Source organism: Lagopus leucura, unplaced genomic scaffold (genome assembly GCF_019238085.1).
Source record: "Lagopus leucura isolate 7727_CA_CO unplaced genomic scaffold, USGS_WTPT01 Super-Scaffold_100014, whole genome shotgun sequence".
Lineage (NCBI taxonomy): Eukaryota > Metazoa > Chordata > Aves > Galliformes > Phasianidae > Lagopus > Lagopus leucura.
Window position 1 is genome coordinate 9,897,177 of NW_024962268.1, and position 16,358 is coordinate 9,913,534.

At 42.5% G+C, this 16,358-nt stretch overlaps 1 protein-coding gene across 1 annotated transcript in view; it reads left to right on the top strand.

Moving 5' to 3' along the window:
- The first annotated feature begins 4,170 nt into the window (after positions 1-4,170).
- The window catches only part of ANKRD55 (ankyrin repeat domain 55), a 50,997-nt gene continuing 38,809 nt past the window's right edge, over positions 4,171-16,358 (top strand). Inside the window, exons 1-4 of the mRNA XM_042875304.1 lie at positions 4,171-4,511; positions 11,965-12,087; positions 13,749-13,879; positions 15,947-16,056. Coding sequence (XP_042731238.1) covers positions 4,472-4,511; positions 11,965-12,087; positions 13,749-13,879; positions 15,947-16,056 — 404 coding nt within the window. The 5' untranslated portion in view covers positions 4,171-4,471. The remainder of the gene's footprint in view (positions 4,512-11,964; positions 12,088-13,748; positions 13,880-15,946; positions 16,057-16,358) is intronic.

Here is a 16,358-nt window from a genome sequence, read left to right on the forward strand (position 1 = left end):
TTTCCTCTTCTCTGTGTAGATGGCCTGCTTGTATCTGTTGCACTGCTACAGAGTGATCCCTGGAGCCCGAATGCACTGAGCAGACACGGCTGCTGCTGCAACTTGCAGACAACTGACAAGCTGCTCACAATCCCTGCTCTCTGCAACTGACAGCGAGACTCTTAAAGAACATACACAACGGCACAATGGTGTGAACAGCATTGAGAAAAGGATCAAGCATCTGTGGGGTACTGCTGCTCCAAACACAATCAGAAAGATGAACTGACCTCACTGTCTTTTATTGCAGTCAGAATGGGATTCCCAGTGTGCTCATCCCCATCTACTGGGAAAGAGGCAGCCCCACAGCTTCTGCTGGGACAGCACTGTAAGGCATGGTTTTCTTCCTTTGCACTTCAACCCTACAGACACAGTTACACATGTCAGATTTGTTCATGTTGCTCTCAGACCACTTATAATTTGCTGTTTACCCCTAAATGACTAATTTCCCTGTTTAAAATAGAGGTTTATGGAATTGAAGATGTTAAATACATGTTAAGCCTTTCATGTCTTAGCAGTGAAAACGTACAATCACAAAGGTTTGTAAAGAGGCTCTCAGAGTTTACCATTCACTGATTATTAGTCATGCTTTGTACTGTTATTTGATATTTGGAATGAGACTTGTTTCATTTCCAAGCATTCTTAATGTGCTGCATAATGTCAGAGATTATGGTTCTCTTGCAAATGAATTTTTCTTTCTCTGTTTAAAAGCATTCTACAAAAAAAAAAAAAAAAAAAAAAAAAAAAAAAAAAAACCCAACGTGAGTATCTCAGTGTAGAGCTGTTTCTCTGGTTCAAAGAATGAAGTGTTGATCAGATCCCACCATCTACTGGGACTCTGTGAAACTACAGTGCTGCTTTGGAGTGCACACTGAAGAACACTGGATGCACTGCTTGGCCTGCAATTTCACCAGACAGCTAGCCAAGTGCTATTTAGCCACTGCAGTTACTGGACTAGTAAACTTTTGATCTGACCTAGGACAGACAGGAAAGGGAACGGCTGTTTACAAGGGTGGATAGTGATGGGACAAGGGGGAATGGTTTTAAACTGAGAGGGGGGAGGTTTAGGTTAGATATTAGGAGGAAGCTTTTTACACAGAGGGTGGTGAAGCACTGGAACAGGTTGCTCAAGGAGATTGTGGATGCCCCATCCCTGGAGGCATTCAAGGCCAGGCTGGATGTGGCTCTGGGCAGCCTCATCTATTGTTTAGGTACCCTGCATAGCAGGAGGGTTGAAACTGGAAGATCATTGTGGTCCTTTTCCCAGGCCATTCTATGATTCTATGATTTTCCCTTATGTTGTCTTGTACAGCAAGCAGTATTGGAATACCAAACAGTAGTAGTTGTAGTGCAAATGTTTGAGCATAAATTTCCCTCTACACATAAGACCATCAACACAACACCCCTTAGTCACACATACCATCATCCTTACTCCATGCCAGAGGCATTCAACGTGGTTTTAAACCTGAAAGTATCACAGGGAAGACTTTGGAGGTTAAAGAGTGATAGCTACAGCTATGGTGAGGGTGAAAAACTCACAGGGAGACTTCTTCTAAATTATGCACAACAACCATTGCGAGCAAAATTTACAAATTTTTTAGTTCAATACACATGTTATCATTTGAGAAATCAATACATATAGAAGCAGTTACTAGTTTGCAGCTCTTCTATAACTACAGAAAAGACTCTCAGGTGTGTTTGGCTTGTTGCTAAATTTCCCTCATAGGATGCTGGTGGTGTCTCAGACAGTTGTGCCATAAGAGATACCCTGATCCCATTATAGTCAAAGCCAAAAATTCACATTGACTTAGCAAAGGATGTTATTTGAGTTTATGAAAAAAGGAGAGTAGGACAGATACTCTGTCTTGCATTCCATGTGGGAAGATCTAGGATGCAGCTGTGGTTCCATTCTCCAAGCTCTAGTTGTTGTTTATCTACTGACACACTGGGAGAGATTGTCACTGTTTGCTGAGCCCTGGGTCAGTCCCTCCAGAGGGCACAAGCCAGTCCTTCTGTCTCTCTGTCTTCTCCAGATGCATCTGTACTTGGTGCGCTCCATAACACTGAGGATGTAGCTCCAAAATACAACCAGGGATTCAAAATACAACCAGGGTCAGTATAGGGAGAGAAGATTTCTGCCCAAAGTTGGAAATGCCTTGCACTCGATGGCATCAGTGTGCACTTTCAACCCAGAAGATCGATGATACCCTGGTTCCATCAGAAGAGAGGTGGCCAGCAGGGAGCGGGAGGTGATTGTCCTCCTCTGCTCTATTCTGCCCTTGTGAGGCCCAGCTGGAGTACAGGAGCCTGAGGCCCCCAGCACAGGAAAGATGTGAAGTTGTTGTAGAGGGTCCAGAGGAGGGCTACAAAGAAGACCTATGGTCTGGAGCACCTCTCCTATGAAGATAATCTGAAGAAACTCAGCTTTTTCAGCCTGGAAAACAGAAGGCTGCAGGGAGACCTCATTGTGCCTTCCAGTATTGAAAGGGAGTTTATAAATATGAGATAAATCAACTTTTTACACGAGTAGGTAATGATCAGACAACAGGGAATGGTCTTAAACTAAGGAGGGGAAGTATAGATTAGATGTCAGGGGGAAGTTTTTCACTCAGAGTGGGAAGGTGCTGGAACAGGTTTCCCAGAGAGACTGTGGATGCTCTGTCCATGAACCTGCTTAAGATCAGGTTGGATGGTGCCCTGAGCAATCTGATCTAGGAGCTGGGAACTCCGCTGTGGCAGAGAGGCTGGATCTTGATGATCTTCGAGGTTCCTTCCAACCGAAGCCATTCTATGATTCCATGATGACAGAGGGCCTCTGCCACACATGAACAGCAGGAGCCAGCTGTGGTGCCTTCTGAAAACTACAGAGCACAATGATAACCTGCAGCTGGAGGTCGCCAGCCACATTTCCCTCCATCTATCTGAGCAGCCCAAGGCACTAGCCCACAGGTGTCACTCATGAGCCAGGGGGCAGAAGGGCCACTAACCAGGTCACCTTTCTGGTGAAGTTGTGCTAGATGCCAACCATTCGCATTGTGCCACATTCCCAGATCTGTGCATGGCCAGCACTCGCCAGGTGATGGATCCCTCTTCAATACAAAAAAGGCAGAGCCTGTCTCACTGTCACATTTTGGAGAATTTCAGCTTGGTTCAACCTGTCAAGGCTGTATTGCTATATATCTTTTAATATAATCTTTTTCCAAACAGTTCTGATTTAGGTTCAGACTCACATACCTGGGATGTGAATCAGCTGCAGATATAACTCCTACAGTGCCTACATGTAAGTTATGTTTCTGGTAACTGCTGTAGACAATAGAGTTGGTCAATTCGGCAGAATATAATGAATACGTAACATCCAGGGGGTTGTTAGGCTGACCAAACATGGACAAAAAGTGCCTTGCCTTCCTTAATTTTCATGCATTGCCTTGCTTTACTCAGCAGTAGCAGCGTGTCTATTCCACTGCACAAGTACAAAATTATTTACACGCCGCCAAGCTGCCAGCCCCACTTGCTACTCTGGGCAAATATCTGCTTCAGATAAACAGAGTATCAGCCCATTTATTGCTACTTACTACTATTTCTGCCATGGCAACATCCTAGTATGAAGTTCACCAGGGGAACCTCCTTTATATAGCACACGATCTGAATTCCCAACTTAGGGAGGTACAGGCCAAGCCAAAAAGGCAGCTTTTAGACATGAATCTGCTGTCAGTTTGGTGGATGCAGAGGGCTTGGAATACCCTCTGTGAACTGCTGCATTTGTTGCACTGCTCTGTTGGAGCATCACTACCCGCTTCAGCCATAGTAATGCGCTCACAGTTCTCGAGAACCACTCTTTCATTGTAACTTACATATTAATTAGGTATAGCAATAGCTTCCTTATTTACATTCTGCACACCACAGTTAAGTCAGCAAATAGGTAATCTCTGAAATGATGATGCAGATAAGCACCCCAGGAACGGTGACCGCAGCACCACACTAACAGGGCCAGGTGGGCGCAGCACATGCCGGCAAAACGAGGACGGCTGCACCCGCACGGCACCACAGCTCTGCACATGCTCTGTGCGCCAGCACAATCCCATTCACGCTCTGAGGCTTGTTTGTCTACAGGCAGCACTCTGCTGCTGAGGCTGGGCGAGCTGCAGCATCTCTCGGAGATGCTCACAGACAAATTCACTCACTGGAGGTGTTCTGTAAAAGCTAAGCTTCCAGGGATGTCATTTTAAGAGCACAGCAAACAGATTATACTATTCCCATCAGGCTGGTGATAATGTCCTTGCCCTGACAACAACTTGAAGACATAAAGCAAGTTTAATTCTCTGACAAGAAGGTTGGGAACAGCTACCATTGTTTATAGTAATATATGGGATTCCTCCTCGACAACCCCGGAGGTGGTGTTTGCCCAGTCCGGTTGCAGATATTGAGGTAGACCACAATGGATTTCAGTTCCTCATCTGTATTTGACCAGCACAAAGGTAAGTGTCTTCTTCTGATTTCAAAACCTCCGGTGCTCCCATGCTTCCCATGCAGATGCACTAAGATTCCCTGACAGAATGAATGGTAAGATTTTTTGGAAAAGATCAGGTCTCATGGAAATTGGTTTTGCTTACAGAGAAGGTACATTCTGTCAATGTCAGAAACAGATATTTCAACCTATTGCTATATTTACATACAGAAATAAAATACTTTAGCAGATAAACTAAAGCATTTGGTTGCTCTTACATCAACATCAATAAATGAACATACAGATTTTTTGCTTATATTGCATATTTGTGCTTTTGTGAACATGCATATTTATATGGCAACAGAAACATTAGCAAACAAAGTAATTTAAAATGGAGAAAAAATAAGAATAGCTTATTTTCTTATATCTGCTGGTTTGTATACACTAAGAGGACTAGGCAGTGATGAGTGATTGACTTTGCTTCAGTAAATGTTAGCCGTACAGGTAAGTATTGCCATAATTATGAATTTAAGATATCCTTAAATGCCACGAAGTGAAGATTTTCTACATGATAAGGTTGCTATGGAAATACTAATGCCTGTTTTCTGTCTGTTTTTAAGTTAAATGAATGAACGTTGTGTATTTATTTGCCTAGACAAGCTTTTCTTTCTTGTTGTTTAATGCACTATCAAAAATATAGTAGTATTCCTCTTATGTTCTCAAAGCAGAAAGCAGTCACTGTTTGCTCATCTGTGTTGCAATAAATTTCTCTCGAAGTCAGCTTGCAAAATTATCTGTTTACAGCGGCCGCCGCTGTTTCCATCACACTCTCGCAAAGTGCCCCAGCTGATGTGGCCATGCCGGCCCCACACCAAGGGTACTGAGGGGCTGTGTGCCACACAAACAGGGACAGGACCTCGTGGGTCATGTTCAGATGACGCGCGGAACATTTCCTCCAGAAGTACAGAGGTGGTGGTCTGTCCGATGTTCAGCAGCTCCAACAGCCATTCTGGAGCTGCCCTGCAGCTGCCGCAGCGCTGTGTGCTGCTCTGAGCGCAGCGAGGGCACGGGGACACCCTGCGCTTCTGGAACTGCGGGGCTGGCTGCTGGACTGGGAGCTTGGTGCCAGCAAGGAGGATGGAGTGTAAGCAGGGTCGGAGAAGGAGCAGACAGGGCTGGGAGCAGAGAGCAGTGAAGGAGACCGCTGATCCAAACCGCCTTATCCGGATACAATTAGAGAACGGGGAGGCAACACCTACCAGTATCCTCCCGACTCCTGCTCTGCCGCTGTCCTCTCGCTGGGACATTTTCCACGCTGATCCTATCACTATTCCCTTACAGCACCATCTCCCAGCCCCACCTTCCTCTGCTCGTGCAGCATCTTCCCAGCAAACGGCGCCCTCCGGCGCTGCCCCTCAGCACACGGCCGCGGGACTGCCGGCTCACGGAACTGCCTCGCTGTCCGCCCTCCCGCAGGCTGCCGCGGGGCGCGGGCGAGCAGAAGCAGCACTTAAGGGACACTGAACCCAGTCGCAAAGACAGCTCTATTCAAAGCATATGGTGAATTTCGCTAAATAACATCGAGGGCCTTGACATATTACCAATTTAATGAAGAGCTTTTTGCAAGTAGAAGAAGCACTGTTACTCTTTGGAGTGATTTCTGAGAATGACAGAATGCAGACCATGTATTAAACGCACCGATCAACATACATCAGTCTGATATCTTCCCCTACAATCCCATCTCAATCCCAGTCATCAGAAAATTCCTCCCATAATAGGTGAAGAAAAAAAAATCACACTCTCTCTGCAACAATTCTTTTGATATCCCTCATCTGTAGCTTATATTATTTATGAACAGCAATAGTGGTAGCAGAGCGAGACTTCCAGAAGCTAAGCCTTTCCTCTTCTCTCAGTACTGCTTGGTGCCATTCAGGTGCTGTACCTGGCTTGAGATATTTAACAATTAAACAAAGGAATCAGGAAAAGGTCTGGATGGCCACATTCACAGCCAGATACACACAGGGATTATATTACTTTGTTGAACAATCAATGAATCTTTAATATTATAGACTGAGTTATGTTTTCCAACATCTGCACTCATCCACCCACGTGCCAAGCCCAGGAGGGGCCCACCAATGCTGACATCGGTTACCCCAGTACAGCCAGAGTGGCTGTATTATTTAAAACATCAGAGAATGGGGATAAGAGGATGCTCAGTGGATGCAGACCTTTGTTTGTAATGGTAAATTGCAGCAAAGTGAGACTGCATTGTCTCATTTCAGTTGCTGTCCGGGATTCATTGTGCTTTGGTGAAAGTAAGCAGCGTCTTCTTGGTGAAATCACACAATTGTCAGCATCTGCTGATAAGCAGTGGGAAATGATATATGGCACTTGGCTACTGGGTGCAGGGTGGGAATACAGTATGTTTGCTTACTGAAAGAGGGCAGAAAATTGTATGTATAAATATTTCTTCTTGCTGGTGAACATAAATTATCCTGTCATCCAGCTTTCAGCTCTAAAAGCCCATTAATTTTATCAGGGTCTGAATCCATCATTGCCAAGTCTGTGTACAGTCAGCTAACATGCAGTGACATTATTTGGATCTCACAAATCCAGTGCAGTAGAAAGCAGGCACTTACGAACACCTAATAGCCACTTTGTAAAATAACAGTTCAGCCGACATCACGAATTGCGTAAAGCACAATCTTGTCACATGAAAGTCAGAGGAGTGTTAATTGAGTATACTTTCATTGCTGTGAATCCTGTGATCTTTCTGTATGTTTCTTTATGCACTTCCTTTCAGACCAAAAGGCTTTTATTGTACTTGGGACAAATGACACATTTTTAAAATATTGCAGCTCATTTCAAGTAGGTTGGCTTTTAGCTGTGATTCTTACTGAGAATTTTAGCTATGAAAGAAAGCTTCACAGCTGTTTTTCCCTACCCTTGCTCCACACACAGGCTGTGAGATGGACTTCCTGAAGATCACTTTCAGGAATGGCACAATATTTTTCAAAATATCACATATATAAGACAGTTTAAGCGCTCCTTTGCATTTATAGGACAGCAAAACCACAGAAGTATAGCTAACACGTTTGCAAATGGAGGACAGGTGCCCTCACTCCTGGGAGGGTTAAGCTAAAGGAGGATGGAACAGGAGACTACATCACTTGCAGCCTGGTGCAGCCTGGTGAATGACACCCAGGAGCTCTTGGAATTCCCTAGTCCCTGCCATATGAAGCATCAGAATACCACATAACCATTTCCGCTCCTCTCCCCACCAAAGCCACATAGGTTGTGTTAGGGAAACTCCATCCCCATCCTCGGTCATGCTCCAGAACTGGAATTAGTGTCTGCCCATTCTTATTCCAGATGCACCACACAGTTCTCTTTAGTTTCTGCTGGCCCAGTGTCCCCTGTCACCAAGGGAACAGCATGTCCCATGCACCTCACTGCTCTGACAGCTAGGTCTTCTGGTGAGGAAGGGCAAAACCTAATCTTGGCTTCATGCCACTGTTCCCGAGCAGAACTGGAGTTCATGCTCTGCTAGAGCAGGTGCAGACTGTTCATTCAGTCATCCGTCATTCATTCAGCTTTGCACCATCTCTCTGCATGGGAGGACAATTGCTCAGAGGAAAGCAAAGGCACAGGGGATAAGGCACTTGAATCTAAAAGGGCAGAGGGAATCTGTCCCAGATTCTGATTTGTTTCCATGCCTTCATCTTTCTACCAGTTTGCCCTTCAGGTAAGCAACTGTTCTGCTCAGGAGATGAAGAATTTCCTCTTCTTACTGGATTACTCTGCTCCTGACTCACAGCAGGAAAACAGAACATACAATGTGCTCAAGAAACACATTAAAGTGGCGCTGAGGGACATGGCTAGTGGGCATGGTGGGGATGCATTGACTTGATAATCCCAGAGATCTTTTCCAGCTTTAATGATTCAATGATTCTAAACAGCAAAAATTTTAAATGTACGTGAATCAGAGGTGACAGCCACTCTGTTACACAGTCTGTACCTGATTTCTTCCCCCACACCAGCTTCTCCATACCTCTCCCATACATCAGCCACCAGATGCAGCTGTCAGAGGCAGTGTGCCAGTGCTCATGGCACCTCCTGCATAACCCTGAAAGGTGGCCAACAGGAACAACACCTGTGATGATCCTCTGCCTTGTTCCTTGCTTTCCATCTAGCGCACTGCGCAACACGCTTTTTGTTTTGGATCTGTCTCAGCAGCTCACGGGTCAGAGTTCCTGAGAGAAATGTCTAGTTCTACAAATGGCAGAATCTCCAGCAGAGTAGAAATCAAGAATTGTATCAAAGGTGTAAGTTGAAAGACGAGTCAGGAGAGGAAAAAGGAAATCTGCGTAAGTGGAGTGGAGAGGAAATAGGAATCTGAGCACCACTGAAGGCAGATTTATTATCAGATCTCCAGTTTTCCCAAGCCCCAATCCAGGGCTCCAAATCTGACAAACCAGCCTTTCCCAGGGTAGAAGCTGATTGCATTTTTTCCATGGCAGCCAAGTTTTACAGCAGAGGGTAATGATTTTGTTGCAGGCAGAGAAGGCCACCTGTGGGTGACAACAAAAAGCCCAGTGTGGAGTTAAACCAGGTTCCCTTTCCATGTATGAATAGAATGGCAAATATTTTAAAATCAACTTTAAGGATCTTTTACCACTCAAAAAGATACAAAAAAAAAACTAATATAATTTATGTTAATGTGCTAATATTAACGCTGATTATGAAAGAGACTTTTTTATTGACTCTTTTTAAATTCTCTTTAAAACATCTACTTTTTATCTTTTTCTTTTTTTTTCTGAACAGTTCACAAATTCTTATTTCCAGAAAACACAAGCATGAGGAAAAGTCTTTAACCTGTCTTTCCTTTGTTTGACTCTATGGCGTTATTTAGAAACCAGCTTTACTTCTGCTAACACAGCAGCACAGCAGCAGGGCAACAGTTCTGCTTTTTAGCACTGGCCCGTGGCCATGGTGAATGGTACAGCTCACTGCAGATGTACTTCTCTTTGAGTCAGCAGGGATAAGAAACTTCTCTTTTCAAAATTAAAGATGAGATTGTAGCTGACCAACAGTGCACACTAGAGCATTTTATCATAACAGCAGATTTAAACAAAAAAAAATGAACTCGTTTGACTGCTGGATTTAGGAGTCTGAAAGCCCACCTGAAGCCAAAAGGCATGTGGAGCATGGGATGTGTAGCCCAGAAGGAAGTTACGATCAAAAGAGTTTGCTACCACAAGTCATCTCACTCACTCCTCTGGAAACAAAAATCTGTTGTGTTAACATTACCTGTAGAGAGGAAAGGTTGGTTGGAATCCAGGACTAAGATAGGCTTGTGAAGTTTGCCCTTCCATTGAGAAAGCCATATAAAATAATTATTTTTTTATTAAATTCACTGGGTGGAAGGTCATAAGAATAGTGCAGTTTGAACTCGGGGATCTCTACAAGATAATGAAGGCAACATGCTGCTCCACATTGCTCATACTTGCACAGCTCTCAGAGTTTAAAAGCACAGAATCCCAATCCCAACCAAGAGAGTATGACTAAAAGTTGGCAGCTAATCATTTTGACTTGCAATAAATGTTTCCAAATTCTAAAATGTAAAAAAAAAAAACAAACAAAAAAAAAAAAGCAAGAAATAAACATTAAAACATAAGTTAGTAACCTACTCTAACAAGAAAAATTAGAACTTGTGTCATTGATTGTCATGGATTGTCATTGATTGCCATTGATTCCTGAGTGCCTAGGAAAGACTCTACAACAGGCCGAAACATCATTTCTCCGTAAATTAACCATCTAAGTGAGGGATGCTTTTAGTTGCCTCTGAAACTGATTTTGCTTGAATTCAGCTTTCCTCAGCTCTTTCCCACGGTCTGCCTCACAACCAGGTTAGAGATTTTCCTTCTCTTGCCTTCTCTGAAAATTTACCTCATAACAGCTATCTTCATGTTTGTGAATATTATATTTGGATAGATGCTTAAATACATATTAACACATGGTCAATGCCTATGTCTGAAAATAGAAACCCTTTTATTTAATATCAGTTCACAATGAAATACCAATGACATTTTCATGCACATACATTTATATATTCTGTCATGGAACTGTGCCTTTCTGCCATTTCATTCTTCTCTCATGCAGGTAGCTGTACTCCTATGCAAGTGCAGGGGACTGAGAAAATGTCACACAGGCACAGATTCACTGAGGGCATTGGAAGACTGCATGTGGCTTTGCATCACTCCTCATTTTAAACAGGACATGTCTCCTTTTGGCACGGCCTTTGTAATTTCAAGCAGCTCTGCTTTTTGTTCTATGTTTGCTCTGAAAACTTAGAAGCTGAGGAGTAAGACAGTTTTATAGCACTTTGTCTAAGAGATATTATTCAGAATATGGAGCTTGGGGCTTTTTTTATTAGCTGCAGCTGTCCACCAGCCATCACTAGTAGAAAATGTGCAGAACTATGCCCTTCCAACCCGTTAATGACAGTCACATTGTTGAGTATTGATACTTTCTATGAAAAATGCATTTGAATGCATTCTTTAGCCAGCCCTTGACTGGTTCTGTGGCAGGACTGTGGCTGTCCTTGTTGGACACAGCACTCAGAGAGATGAGCTCGGGGTTGACTGAGGTCCAGGGACAGGCTGAGAAATGTCCCCCAGCCTGACAGTGCCAGCCTGTGAAATCAGAGTCCAACATCATTATTTGGAAACACAGGAAAACATTTGAAACCAAAACTGAAATGGAACATTTTTGTGTTTGAAGTTCATAGCCAGTTATTATAGTAGCTAGAATTAGCTATTATAGTTAGTGTAAATAATTAATGCAAGGTTAATGGGGATGAACTCTTACAGAGTTTTATGTTATTTAGTTTCCCTCTATCCATGCAAGTAAAGTTGCAGAGCAAACAGAAATGTACTCTTTACTGTACAAGAAATATACCTTAGTCACGGGTTCCAAGAATAGTTAACTTTCCATTGCACAGGCACTGTTAACACAAAACAGAGCTGCTGGAGGTGCACTCCCATGCAGAGAGCATTCCCCAAACACCTCAGAGAGAGGGATAAATCCTCCATCTTTATAGGGGTGCAAGGAAAGCGCAGGAGCTGAGAATACCTGTATTTCAATACCAAACTCTCTCATGGAAGAGCAGTCAAGCACAAGATGAGCCAGTTCAGTCCTTACTTCACTGTTTCTCAAGTTATGTTCCATTAATATTCTTTTGATTTCTCATGAGAAGTGGAAACTTCAAAGAGGTTTTGTTATGCCATTTCAAAATTTACATCCAACAGTTTTTGGAGGAAGCAAATGATGAAGTTTGAAATGACTAATAAAAGCCACAGTGCTCTTTGGATACACTTTGTTCCATCTCAAGTCATACAAATCCAGTGAAATGTGTTGTTATTTTCACTGTTAATCATTTGTACTTGCTCCCAGCTTACTCATGGGCACACTCCTCCCTGTAGGTGATGCAGCAGAAGAGACTGACTTGACTGTGGTTTACCAGGCGGCAGCTAACGGTGATGTGAACACACTGACTGCAGTCATTCGAGAAGATCCCTCCATCCTGGAGTGCTGCGACAGTGAGGGTAAACAAGGCTGAGCTTTTTCTCAGGAGAATCCCTGCTTTGGATCGCCATTAAATTTTCCATTTTAAGTCCTGATTCTCGTGCTTGGAAAATTATATTTAGAAGCAGGATATGAGAAACTTGTGTTATTCTTTGGAACATCCCCTAGAAATGCATAATCCAGATACTCTTTCATACTGAGTTTGCACGATCGGATAGAAATAAGCTGTTTTGATATAATCAGAACATTAACAAGAAGCTATTTTATCTCCTTTAAGAAGATGCTGAAAAATTTCTGTCATTACAGAGTTTTTATCAAAGCCAAATGCCATACATTCCACACATCCTTAGAGCAGAGGGTTCCAGTAATTTGCACTTCAATAGCATGTGTACAGACACGCACCAAAAAATACAATATTTTGCTTTGTGGTTCTTTGTCCATAGGCAAACCATGCAATGTGCGATGATCTAAATAACCCGTGAGACTGCACTCCTTTTCCTTTTTGCTCGGTTTACTATGTAATGTTCCTACAAAGCACTCTCCTGAGTTGATTTTTACATGCATCTATTTCCCATGTGATTTAAAGCTACAGATCTATGGAAGCTTCTCACAAGGAAGTCTTTGTTTATTCAAAAAAATTTTATTGCAACTTCTTTCAAAGGGTTGAGATTAACCCTGTATATTCCAATCCTTGCCAATATGAAGGGCAATGAATGGAGGCAGACTGATCAGCAAAGAGGAGCATTGCAGATTCAGAATAATCTTGATTTCTGGTTTGTATGAGCAAATGTAACTAAGATCAATCTTGCAAGACAAAACATGTGTCCATATCCTGCAGATATGACATAACTTTGAGTAGTGTATACTTGCTCAGCAATCTCAGTGAATTCAGAAAGGATCATTATTCTTCACTTGTGCCTGGTTGCATATTATGGTTTCTAACATTCAGGTTTATTCCCAGCTTAGTAATTTTAAATTGCTCTGTCAGATTCTGCAGGAAAATCTTTGTTGTTATTCAGCAGTTAAAAGAATGGAAGGAAGGGAAAGCAGTTAAGTAATATCATAACACTGAACATTAAGAAAATCTGCATAATAAGTCTGAAGGTGGATTTCAGTCTTTTTCCAGCACAGAAGTGGTTTGCTGAATATAAAATAAGTTCTCACCAAGAGAAAACTATCCCAAGGCAAATCCACTCATTAAATTAAGTTGTTAAAAATCATCGGACACACACACATCTTTGCATGAAACAGGGTTTGATTTCATATATTTTTTGAACACAGGAACACAGGATGAAACTGGGTTTGAGAAAATTAGCCAAGCGTGACCTGGTGACTATTCATTTTGAAGGATATCAGCTTTCAGTGTCTGAAACCAATAGTTCATGCAGGAATCCTGAGAGTAGAAAACGAATATTCTCTCCAGATGCAGAGTTAATGAGGCAGTGTTTTCGCTGTGCTATTTCTTGTAATCAGTGGTAATCTGCCGAGTTACCGCCTGCCCGCAAAAAGCTGAGTACAGCTGTTGGACAGTCGTGAGAGAAAAGGCTTGTTAGTTTGCCAGCGCTAACCTCAGCAAATAAGAAAATGTCTCTATCTTATGGCTTTGACTAAATAAAAATTGTAAAAGAATAGCCAACCCCTGCAATTCTGTCATTCTGTGTGATTTGACTTTCTTCCCCAGGTTGCACACCTCTGATGCATGCTGTGTCAGGGCGCCAGGTCGATACAGTGAAGCTTTTACTGAAGATGGGAGCCAATATTAACACACAAGATGCATGTGGACGTACCAGTTTATCTCTGGCAACTTATCTGGTATCAGGACTGGGGGGTGGAGGAAGAAACGGGTTGAGCAAATAAGATTTCCATTTGTATATAGAAATCAAAAAAAGGACTAAATATTTTAGTGGGAAATATTGGTGATGTGTGGATGGTTGGGCTGGATGATCTTAGAGATCTTTTCCAACGTTGGTGATTCCACGATTCTATGATTTGTTTCTAGATAGCAGTGAAAATGTAAAGTTTACTATAGTGCAAAGCTGCAAGCTCTGTAAGATTCTGAGAAAAGAATCAGAACTGCTTTCAGAGTGTCCTTCATCTTTCGGTTGCAAAATCAACATGTGGCGTGGGAATCTCACAATGTCCATGGTCCTCTTCATGGTTTCAGAAAAGCCAGTGGTTTCCTGTGCGCTGGAAAAGAGCTTGAAGTTCCCTCCTTTCTTTATAGGCAGATTAACTTCTCCCTTCTCCCTCTCAGTATCAGATTTTCACTGTTCAGCAGGGAGCGCATTTCTGTCTCAACTCTGGTTGTCAGCTGGCAGGTTTACCTGCACACCTGAGCACTGCTTTTCTCTCCACTATAGAGCTGGACCTGGAATGGCCAGGTGCAAGGTGCTTCAGGTGTCAGTGCAAATCTTGAGTGATCCAATCTCCCAATTAACCCACTTACAAGCAACAGTAGAGGAAGACATCCCACGAAGAAGTTGGGGAAGGTAGATGTGTGCTCTGGTGCTTTCCATCTGAAGCACACAGTTATTGTCCTCTTCTCCCTGGTCTTCTGTTCCACACTGGAAGGAATTCAGCATGCATGGAGAGGGGACCGTGTTAGCTGGTCAGAGGGGTTGACCACAGACTGGATAAATGCCAGTACTTTTGAGCAGAAATAGTGGCAGCTTAATTAAATCATATCCCTTGCATCTAATTTCTTCCTGCAAATTCAGTATGAAAATGGTGCTTCTCCTCAGCTGTTAGATGTTTAGCCAGAAAATATGTGTAGAAAGTAGCAAAACAGACCATTTCATTCAGTGCAAGGAGCATGTCCCACTTACTTCAGCACAAACATTTCCTCTGCCAGATACTTAAAAAAAAATCCCATAATTAGTATCATGCTCCTTTTTTCCTCCCTCTTTTCCCACAGGGGAAAAATATTCTTTGGGAAGAAAAAGAAATGACTGGAAAGGATTTAAGCCACCCAGGCTTCAAAGTTTCCATTTCTTTTTCTGTGATGGATATAATCAGAGGTCTTGAGAGCATTTGGCTGTGATGTCTGTCCAGAGAACCGAATTGAACAGAGCTCTGTGCTCACAATCCCATGCAGAATTTGGTAGTGTCATACTTCCACCAAGAACCACAACAGATATGTTCTGATTCCATTGTTCTTTTTCTCTATAAATGCTGGTAATGCTGATCCAACATAGATCATACTGGATGAAATGGTCTTTATTGATTGCTTGCAGAGGTTCGAAGAAAATACTTAAACACACACTCATTTTTCCTGGAACATTTCCTGGAACCGAAAGATTTATGCAATCACAATCAGCTTGTTTATTTGTTGTTTTGTTGAGGTGATCAATACAAGGTTTTAATCCAAGAACTGATTCATCCCATCTGTTTTGGTGCTGTTTTCAGTCAAACATTGTCAGTGATTCAAACTTCTGCAACAATGCTTAGAAGACTACACTCTAAGGCGTATTAGTATTGATTTGATATCCCTGCTAATATACCATAAAAGAAATTAGATTAAGTGTTCACTTCTTGGTTTAACTTGGTATACTTAAATTCACACGCAGGAATATGTGTAGCATTTGTTAGGTTTACAGGAATCAGAAGGTTTTTAATGACTGTTTACACATTCAGTACTTGCCATAGATGCAGAAAAAAAGAAGGTGGTGTAAATAAAACTTTGTTTTAATGGATGAATTAATCTAAGACAGACTCCAGAGGAAAATATTCTCAGTGCTGAGACCAATCTTGGAGAAACCAAGGACCATTTCCTCAGCTGGCTGAAACAGCCAGTGACATGCTAAAGCAAGAACCACCGAGCAAAGACCTGGCCTGATGTATTTTACTTTCCCCTTTGACATAATACAATTTCTTTTTTAGGGCTGGTTGGAAGGCTGTGTCAGCCTGCTCAGAAATGGTGCTAAGCAAAACATACCTGATAAAAACGGGAGGCTGCCACTACACGCTGCTACTGCAGAGCCCGACGTGAGGTATGTCTGAGGATCCCGCAGCTTTTCCTGATTGAATCTCAGCAGGTAGTCCTCAATTCAGTTTCACAGTTCAAAGGAGAGACTAAGTCACAAGGTTAGCCTTGACAGTTACACTTGTTATTTGCCCTTCCATTTAATGGTTATCATAAAGAGCAGAGGATAGAAAGAAGAAAAAGCATTGCACAACACTTCTATAACAGATACAGCCAAGAAAAATGAGAAGACCAATACAAAGCCACAAAAGCAAGAAAAAGATATATATATAAAAGAAGTTGAAACTCTAGGTTTCCCTCAGCCCTTGT